Here is a 10,313-nt window from a genome sequence, read left to right as displayed (position 1 = left end):
CACAACGTACACCCCTGGTTATACACAGACATCTATGGGTGCACTAAGATTCGTTACATGGAATGTAAATGGAGCTGGCTCCAGAGAAAAGAGGTTAAACATATTTAACCAACTCAAAAAACTACAGGCAGATGTTGTCCTTTTACAAGAGACCCACAGACCTCTTAGAGGTTCGAATGAACTTAAAACACCTTAGTTTCCTAATGTGTTCTCAGCTTTTTATAATTCTAGACAAAGGGGAGGAGCAATTCTAATACATAAAAATATTAATTTCACAGTACTCGATACAGTTATAGATCCAGAAGGCAGATTCTTAATCATTAAACTATCTATACGTGATAAAAAGCTATGTATTGTAAGTGTATATGGTCCAAATGTTGATGATCCCTCATTCTTTCACAGTTTTTTCAGTGCACTCTCTGAACACTTAGATGACACACTTGTTCTTGGAGGCGACCTCAACCTTGGACTAAATGAAGAAATGGATAGGCTCAATACAGCAGGAACTCAGTGTAATTGGCAGTCCACAAATATAATCAAACAGTATATGAGCGACTTTGGTCTTTGCGATGCATGGCGCTCCCTTCACCCCACCAGTAAGGAATATACTTTTTTCTCACATGTGCATCACTCCTACTCTCGTCTGGATTATATTTTGGTCAGCAGCTCACTGCTGAGTGACATTTCAGACACTGAGATTCACCCTATAGCTGTCAGCGATCATGCTCCTGTATCTTTAACACTAATGCACAAGAATAATACTACGCCAAGTAAAAACTGGAGATTTAATACATGACTGTTTAAAGATGAAGACTTTATTAAATATTTAAAAAAAGAGTGGACTTCATATTTAGACTATGATGACACTCCCGGAACATCAGCTTCTGTTTTATGGGAAGCAGGGAAAGCTGTGATGAGAGGTAAAATAATTTTTTTCTCATCACATAAAAAGAAAAAAGAAAACAAAAATATTCAGGAATGAGAAAAAAACCATCAAATCACTAGAAGAAGCCTACGCGTCCCCCCAAGATCAGGAAACACTGAACAAAATACGCAAAACAAAACTAGAATTAAATGAGATAATTCATAAAAAAACAAAATTCTTAGTACAAAGACTACGCTTACAAAATTATGAACATAGTAATAAATCCGGTCAATTTCTAGCAAACCAGCTAAAAATAAAGAAAGAAAAAACAACTATATGTGCTGTTCAAGATTCATCTGGGAACACAATATATGCACCGACCCGCGTGATGCAAAACGATGCGGGAAAGTGTTCTGTGCTCCTAATGTTGGACCTTACGTCAGCCTTTGACACCGTTGACCATTACATTTTGCTTGAAAGGCTGAAATACTGGGTTGGTGTATCTGGGTCTGCCTTAGAGTGGTTCTCCTCGTATCTCTATGAACGATACTTTTCTGTGGCGGTCTCTAAGTACAGGTCATCTTCCACGTCCCTGTCCTATGGTGTGCCACAAGGTTCTGTGCTGGGGCCCTTATTGTTTTTAATATATCTACTTCCTCTCCAGCATGTTTTGAGCCCCTTTGAGGACATTCGCTACCACTGCTATGCAGATGACATCCAGCTATATATGTCTTTTAAACCTGAAGATGTTTCTAAGCTACAGATTCTAAATGTGTGCTTAGAAACCATCAAAGGTTGGATGGCTGACAACTTCCTCCAACTTAATGAAGAAAAGACTGAAGTCCTTGTATGTGCTCCGGACAGACATGTACCTAACATAATGAATGCTCTTGGTCCTCTTTCAACATTTGTGAAATCTTCTATCAGGAACCTAGGGGTAACCTTTGATTCTGCTCTTACCCTGGATGTCCACATCAAATCTCTGGTTCGGTCCTGCTTCTATCATTTAAGAAACATTTCTAAACTGAGCCCTATAGTATCTCATACTGAACTGGAGATTGTTATTCATACATTCATTTCATCACGATTGGCCTACTGTAATTCACTGTTTACATGTCTAAACAAAAACTCCCCGGAGCGTCTGCAGATTGTCCAAAATGCTGCAGCAAGGCTTCTGACAAGAACATCTAAATACTCTCATGTGACACCATTGCTTATACAGCTACACTGGCTCCCCGTTGAATTCAGAGTCGGTTTTAAGATACTGGTTCTGACATTTAAAGCTCTTCAAGGACAAGCACCAGCCTACATCATTGAACTTTTACAGCCCTATGTCCCTAGTAGGTCCCTGAGGTCTTGTGATCAGGGCCTACTTGTTATTCAGCATACTAGGCTGAAAACCAAGGGTGATAGAGCTTTTGCCACTGTGGCCGCCAGACTGTGGAACTCTCTTCCTCAGAACTTAAGATCTGCAGACTCATTGATTACTTTTAAAAAACAGCTAAAACCACATCTTTTTAGAATTGCATTTTGTTAACTTTGGACTGTTTTTGTTTTATACCTTGTGAAGCACTTTGTGATCTTTTATCTAGAAATGTGCTATATAAATAAAATTTTACTTACTTACTTACTTACCTGTCCAGACCTCACAGCACAAGCATACTTCATAGTGTGTTGTACATTATTATATGTATATTAAATGTATTTTTCATCTATTGCGTTTACCAACATCAAGAACTCACAAGCAAAGAAAGACCACACCATTGTAAATGTTTAAACAAGGAAAGTATTGATAAAAATTATTTAAAAAACCCATCCATCCATTCGCTTCCGCTTATCCTTTTTCAGGGTCGCGGGGGGCGCTGGAGCCTATCCCAGCTGTCATAGGGCGAGAGGCGGGGTACACCCTGAACAGGTCGCCAGTCTGTCGCAGAGCCAACATACAGGGACAGACAACCATTCACACTCACATTTACACCTAGTGACAATTTCTATTATCCAATTAACCTATCCCCACAAGCTGCATGTCTTTGGACGGTGGGAGGAAGCCGGAGTACCCGGAGGGAACCCACGCAAACACGGGGAGAACACGCAAACTCCACACAGAAAGACCCCTGCCTGATGTTGGAATTGAACTCAGGACCTTCTTGCTGTGCGGCAACAGTGCTAACCACCGTGCCACCGTGCTGCCCTATTTAAAAAATAAACATAACAATTTTCAAAGCTGTTCAAAGCAACACAACAGTGGGCCAATGTCAAACAAAATTGTGAACTTCACTTTGTAGAGTGGGCAGTCATAATGAAGCAGTACACTTTCATTTGAAAATTCAAGCTGCGCTTCATATTTTTGGCCGCCAGATAGAAAACTTTATTTGGCCATCACTGGCCAACAGTAATGTTGTAATGTTCTTCCATATTTAACATTTGCACATATATAAGTGACATAATACTTAATACTTTTTTTGAAAAGTTTCTTCACCACACTTCTGCCATCTGCCGTTTTTATTAGAAAAAATTGGCCACAGCCACTGTGCTATGAATTCTGGGATATGTTGGGCCACAAATGATACACCCGACCCATTCTTCAAATCCGGTGAAATGAAGAGCGCATTTTCGGCCGCATTTGGAATTGGGACAGGCTTCATCATGTTGCCGTGACGTAATCAGCCTTCAAATTGGGTCTTGAAGGATGCAGACACCGAATTGGAACAGTTATTTTAGTAGCAGAAAATGTGAAAGAGGAACATCACGTGGAGATACTTTACGTCTGGAAATGAAAACACTGACATGAAAAAAAAACATAATAACTTGATACTGTCACTGGGTTAAGAATAAAGGAGTGTTCAAAAGAAATCATCAGTATCAAACTGTGACAATAAAAAATGTTCATTAAAGCAACCAAGAATGGGATAAGTTTGATGTGAATCTTTGGTAATGCATGGGGGAAGCTCTGTGCCAATTTTATTATACTGTACCTCCCTCCATCCAACCATACACCTCTGTGGGTTTGCCATCAGCCCTGCCTGCCTCACGGACTCCGTGACCGTGACCAACCACTGCACATGATCCACCGAGGTATCACTATGAATGACAACATCATCCAGGTAGAAATTAGGATATGCAGTGTGAGGACACAGCTATCGCTCCAGCATGTGCTGAAAAATGGCCGCAGCTTCAAACAAGCCAAACAGAAGAGTGATGAATGGCATGAACCATACAGAGTGGAGAAGGTCGTTTTTGTCTTTGGATTGTGCAGACAAGGGAATCTGCCAGTAGGCGTTGGTTAAATCCAGCATGATAAAAGCTAAGCAGTGCTTAACCAGTCCAGGTCAACCCAGGGCATGGGATAAGCATCAAACCATGAGACCTTGTTCACTTTGTGACAATCATCACAGAACCGTATAAAACTGTGCGCTCACTTCTTAATTACCTGGAAGCACCTTAAAGACAACCGGCCCCTCTCAACAGCTCGGACAAATCATCTGGAGAAAAGGTAAGCATAGGAGACCAAACACTGAGGAAATCCTCATTTCATCCTATGATAACAGCATTTTCAGCATTTCAGCCAATTCCTTTTGCACAATTTGTCTCTTGTGCTCAGGCAACATGTTAGGTCATGAACAGACGCCAGGCTGCGTTTCAAAGTGGTGCTCCATGAGAGTCCTGCAGATGGGCAGGAGGGAGAACACGTCTGCAAACCGCTGTTGCAATGCAGGAACATCTGCTTTGTGTGAGATGTTCATTACAATGAATCTTTAACATACTCTCTGAAAACTTCATACCCACATCTTGTTTTTAAGAAAAATCAAACATCTTTGTCCTTGAAGATCATTTCAGAGTTTTTAATGAGCTGCAGGATCCTTGTTCAGTGTGAGTGGAGAACATCCAAGTCTCCTCCTGTGATAAACCTCCACATGTTCCACTGAAAACAGTTACATTACTTTGAATCTGAAATCATGGCTCAAACTACTTGTTGTGAGACCATTTCTTTATTTTTCACACCAAACTGTTTAATAAGACAAACGTTACACAGAGTTCATCAAATATAGGATCAAATCAAATCACGATTTCATAATACAAACTTCAAGTCAACAAGAAAACCGCTGCAGAACATGTGGATCAAAATGAATTCATTAAAAAACAACATGTGAAGAACACAGTAAAGTGAAAGGAGGAGCCAAAAATAGAGGTTTAATAGAATTTGAATTTTTGAACTTGTAACATTTCTTTGCTGCCAATGTGAATAAGATTGTGGTCTTTGCCTAATTGAATAAAGGTTACACAGCCTCACTGCTCTATCTTCTGGTACAAACTAGTATTACATGGAAGTACAGCCCAAAACCAGTTTAGGTTGAGTTTCTTTTTTCTGGACATAAAGTCACAGCAGGTGTTGTTTCAAAGCTGGTGGACAGATAAGAGCAACAGATTTAAGAGATTTAAGACAACAAGAGCAACTTTAAGAGCAACTGTTGTGAAATAATTTGCAGTTTTGGGAGAAAATGATTTAAGATAAGATTTTACAACAGCAAAAGATTAAATATGAATGAAGAATCAAAATTTAACTGAGGTAACACATTAAATGAATACATTAAAAAAAGTTAATTTTGGAAATACTAAGAAAGTTCAAATGAAAGAAATTGATATATTGAGATATATATATATATTGAGATATATATATATATATATATATATATATATATATATATATATATATATATATATATCTGCATTTCTGATACATTATCTGTTTGGTAAAAAAGACATTCCTATAACTTTAATAATACAGTAACAAGTACAACTACTAAACACTACTGTGTCCTAAGGAAACAAAGGTTAAAATGTAACAGAGATAACATTTTAGAGAATTCAAATCCCTCAAAGGAAAAAACATAAACTTGATATTCATGTATTTTTAATGTACTTGGTGTGTGGAAGCCTCTCCCACATTCTTTGCAGTAGTTCATTTTGTCTCCAGTGTGTCTACGTTGATGTGGTTTTAGGTCCCGTTCATGACTGAAGGTTTTTCTCAAAGGTCACAGAGAAACTCTTTCCCACCACCACAGTGACGACAGGGTTGAGAAATGGATCCATCTGCGTCGCTCCGCTTCTAAACAAAGACATTGCAAATCAGGGAATTCCGTCAACGTTTTTATCCTGAACGTCGCCTGAAATAAAGAGCATCTCTGCCAACGTCCAATTACATTTTACTGTTTACATTACAACACTCAGCTTACTGAGCGAAAATGAGTCTTCATTTTTCCAAACAGTTCATTCATTATAACTCCATAAGTTTACTGATCAGACTTTTTCCAAACACTCAGGTTAAAATTACAAGATAAAACATAAATACATACCTCACAGTAACTGCACTTGTAGAGTTACTTTCTGGTGTGGATCTGTCGGTGGTTTCTCAGGTGATGTGGAGATTTAAAGGTCTTCTCACACAGGTCACATTTGTAAGCTCTCTCCTTAGTGTGGCTAAACATGTGTCGTTTTAACTGTGTATCTGTGGTAAACATTTTCCCACAGTGATTACAGCAGGAAACTTCATTTCCAGTGTGTTTTTTTAAGTCTCCAGCCTGGGTAAAAGACTTTCCACACAAATCACAGCTATACGGTTTAACTCCACTGTGGATGAGTTGGTGTGTTTTTAAGTGTCCAGCCTGGGTAAAAGACTTTCCACACAAGTCACAGCTGTAAGCTTTAAATCCACTGTGGATGAGTCTGTGTTTTTTTAAGGTTCCAGCCTCGGTAAAAGACTTTCCACACAAGTCACAGCTGTAAGGTTTAACTCCACTGTGGATGAGTTGGTGTTTTTTTAAGTCTCCAGTCTGGGTAAAAGACTTTCCACACAAATCACAGCTATACGGTTTAACTCCACTGTGGATGAGTTGGTGTGTTTTTAAGTGTCCAGCCTGGGTAAAAGACTTTCCACACAAGTCACAGCTGTAAGCTTTAAATCCACTGTGGATGAGTCGGTGTTTTTTTAAGGTTCCAGCCTCGGTAAAAGACTTTCCACACAAGTCACAGCTGTAAGGTTTAACTCCACTGTGGATGAGTTGGTGTTTTTTTAAGTGTCCAGCCACGGTAAAAGACTTTCCACAAAACTCACAGCCGTACGCTTTAACTCCACTGTGGATGAGTTGGTGTGTTTTTAAGTGTCCAGCCTCGGTAAAAGACTTTCCACACAACTCACAGCTATAAGGTTTAACTCCACTGTGGATGAGTTGGTGTGTTTTTAAGTTTCCAGCCTCGGTAAAAGACTTTCCACAAAACTCACAGCTGTACGCTTTAACTCCACTGTGGATGAGTTGGTGTTTTTTTAAGTCTCCAGTCCGGGTAAAATCCTTCCCACACTCATCACAGCTGTAGGTTTTCTCTCCCTTTCTTCTGTGAGGTTTGTCCGCCTCCTGAGAGCGCTGACTTCTCGCTCCATGTTGGTCCTACAGTGACAGAGATACAAACAGAGGCAGTGAGTGAAATGCAGTCATGGAACAAACTGAAACTCCCTCCGTCAGTGGAATCAAACATGTCAACAAACACATTGTAGGTGTGTTTCCACCACCTTCTGGTGGCAGTATCACATTACAATGATGTGACACAATGAGAGGTATAATTAAAATGACATTATTGAAGAAATATTGATCAATGAAGAAAATCTTTTCCGAAATTGCAAGTTCAACTGATGATATCGTTGTTTCAATGTGTGCTTATAAAATATGATCTTTGTATTTTCTTGTAACTTCTGTGGTTTCTGATTTTGAATGTAGATTCTGTATATATGAATGAGCCCAGGATGCAAACGATAAAGCTGCTGTTAACGGGTTTTTAAAAACCAACCAGCTGTGCACACAGTTTCATAAACATTGTAACTGTGATATTTTTCTCACCTTTTGTTTTGAAGTCATTGTTTCCTCTGTAGTGGCTGAGCTGAGTCCAAATGGCTGAAATTGTTCCTCTGTTGCTCCACCAGACTCCTGTTACTCAGCTGGGACACACACACACACACACACACACACACACACACACAGACAGACACGCACACTTAAAACAGTAAAATTGGGCTGGGTACGCACTAGCCAAGTGAGGAAACACAGAGCCGGTCACAGACCGCAGCCTCCAGGCTGGGCACACAGCAGGAGGGAGGCAAAGAAGCCCCCCAGCCAGGCTGAGAGGACCCACAGAGCCCAAGCAGCCACGGTCGATCACAGCCCTGGTGCAGAGAGCCCCCTCCGAGGAAACACTGGAGATATGACCTAATAAGAATATAAACAGGATAAAGAGATAAATCAGAATCAGAATCAGAATCGTGTTTATTGGCCATGTATATGTGCAGACAAATACAAGGAATTTGGTTCCGGTAGATGGTGGCTATCAAGCACAGCAATGTAAAACACACACACACACACACGTCTATATATACATTACACATGCATACACATACATACACAAAGCTGTGTAAACCAACTATAAATAACTAAACTTATGTACATAAAATACAGAAATGAAATGAGGTGGAATGAATACTACAAAATGTACATAAGGTGCAGTTGCAGTCTGGCAGTGGGAGCAGTGTGACAGGTCAACTGTTTAGAAGGGAGATGGCGAGGGGAAAGAAACTGTTCCTGTGTCGGGTGGTCCTGGTCTGCAGGCTTCTGTACCGTCTGCCAGAGGGCAGCAGATCAAAAAGTCTGTGTCCAGGGTGTGAGGGGTCTGTGATGATTTTCCCTGCCCGTTTCCTGGTTCTTGAGAGGTACAGATCCTGGATGGAGGGCAGGGGGGCGCCGATGATCCTTTCTGCTGCCCGTACAGTCCGCTGCAGTCTGCTCCTGTCCTGTTTAGTGGCTGCACCATACCAGACTGTGATGGAGGAGCACAGGACAGACTCAATGACTGCAGTGTAGAACTGGGTCAGCAGCTCCTGTGGAAGACTGTACTTCCCCAGTTGTCTCAGGAAGTACATCCTCTGCTGGGTCTTTTTGAGGATGGAGTTGATGTTGGTCTCCCACTTCAGGTCCTGGGAGATGGTGGTACCCAGGAACTTGAAGATCTTCACAGTCAACACAGGGCTGTCTGACATGATGAGGGGGGGCAGAGTTGGGGGATGTCTCCTGAAGTCCACTGTCATCTCTACAGTTTTAAGAGTGTTCAGCTCCAGATTGTGCTGACTGCACCAGAGTACCAGCCGCTCAACTTCCTGCCGGTATGCAGACTCATCACCATCCTGAATGAGGCCAATGACGGTGGTGTCATCTGCAAACTTTAGGAGTTTAACAGCCGAGTTCTTGGAGGTGCAGTCATTAGTGTAGAGGGAGAACAGTAGTGGTGAGAGGACACATCCTTGAGGGGCACCAATACTGAGGGTCCGAGTTTCAGAGGTGATCTCCCCCAGCCTCACTTGTTGCTTTCTGTCTGTCAGGAAGCTGGTGATCCACTGACAGGTAGCTGGAGACACGCTGAGCTGGGAGAGTTTGGAAGAGAGAAGTTCAGGCACGATGGTGTTAAAAGCCGAACTAAAGTCCACAAACAGGATCCTGGCATAAGTTCCCGGGCGGTCGAGGTGTTGCAGGATGTAATGCAGCCCCATATTCACTGCATCATCCACCGACCTGTTTGCCCGGTAGGCAAACTGCAGAGGGTCCAGCTGGTGGCCTGTAATGTCCTTCAGATGGGCTAACACCAGTCGTTCGAAGGATTTCATGACCACAGACGTCAAGGCGATAGGTCTGTAGTCGTTCAGTCCTGTGATGGTGGGTTTCTTGGGAACAGGGATGATGGTGGAGCGTTTGAAGCAGGATGGAACTTCACACAGCTCCAGGGATCTGTTGAAGATGCGAGTGAAGATGGGAGCCAGCTGTTCAGCACAGGTCTTGAGGCAGGAGGGTGAGACACCGTCTGGTCCGGGGGCTTTCCTGGGCTTCTGTTTCTGGAATAGTCGGCTCACATCCTCAGTGTGTATTCTGAGTTTCAGGGAGGAGGAAAGGGGGGTGGGAGGTGTGATGGAGGTTAAAATAAATAAGGTTAAAATAAGGTTAAGGTTAAAATAAATAAGAATGGGATACAGTATAAAGATAAATATAAATAGAGTAAGAAGATAAAAAATGAATAAGAATAAAATCAATAAATATTAGGTAATAGTATAAATAGAATAACAGGATAGAATAAATAAGCATAAAATAAATAAACGTTAGGTAAAAGCTAAATTAAAAAGGTGGGTCTTGAGCCTGTTTTTAAAAACATGAACGTTCCCTGCGGCCCTGAGCTCCTCCGGCAGGCTGTTCCACAGACGAGGACCATACCACTGAAAAGCTGCCTCTCTGTGAGTATGTGTCCTGACTTTAGGGACAATCAAAAGGCCAGTACCAGAGGACCTCAGGGTCCACGAGGGTTCGTATGGTAAAAGCAGGTCTGAAAGATAAGAAGGCCCAAGACCATTAAGACATTTAAA

At 41.5% G+C, this 10,313-nt stretch overlaps 1 protein-coding gene and 1 long non-coding RNA gene across 2 annotated transcripts; both read right to left on the bottom strand.

Annotated features, from left to right (window-relative positions):
- Window positions 1-5,742: 5,742 nt before the first annotated feature.
- On the bottom strand, window positions 5,743-7,218 carry LOC112846319 (zinc finger protein 708; the record flags this gene model as incomplete). The annotated part of the gene is made up of 2 exons (XM_025905837.1): window positions 5,743-5,972; window positions 6,220-7,218. A coding segment is annotated over one exon (975 nt), but the record flags the coding sequence as incomplete, so codon positions are not given.
- A 29-nt stretch (window positions 7,219-7,247) lies between these two features.
- On the bottom strand, window positions 7,248-8,199 carry LOC109201397 (uncharacterized). Its single transcript, XR_002061426.2, has 3 exons — window positions 7,942-8,199; window positions 7,756-7,853; window positions 7,248-7,308 (listed from the first exon to the last, which is right to left on the bottom strand). It is a non-coding gene; the product is annotated as an uncharacterized LOC109201397 (long non-coding RNA).
- Between the last annotated feature and the right edge of the window lie 2,114 nt (window positions 8,200-10,313).

This window comes from Oreochromis niloticus, linkage group LG3 (assembly GCF_001858045.2).
Source record: "Oreochromis niloticus isolate F11D_XX linkage group LG3, O_niloticus_UMD_NMBU, whole genome shotgun sequence".
In the NCBI taxonomy this organism is placed as follows: domain Eukaryota; kingdom Metazoa; phylum Chordata; class Actinopteri; order Cichliformes; family Cichlidae; genus Oreochromis; species Oreochromis niloticus.
Note: the sequence above shows the minus strand (reverse complement) of the source record. Positions and strands in the feature narration are given on the sequence as shown.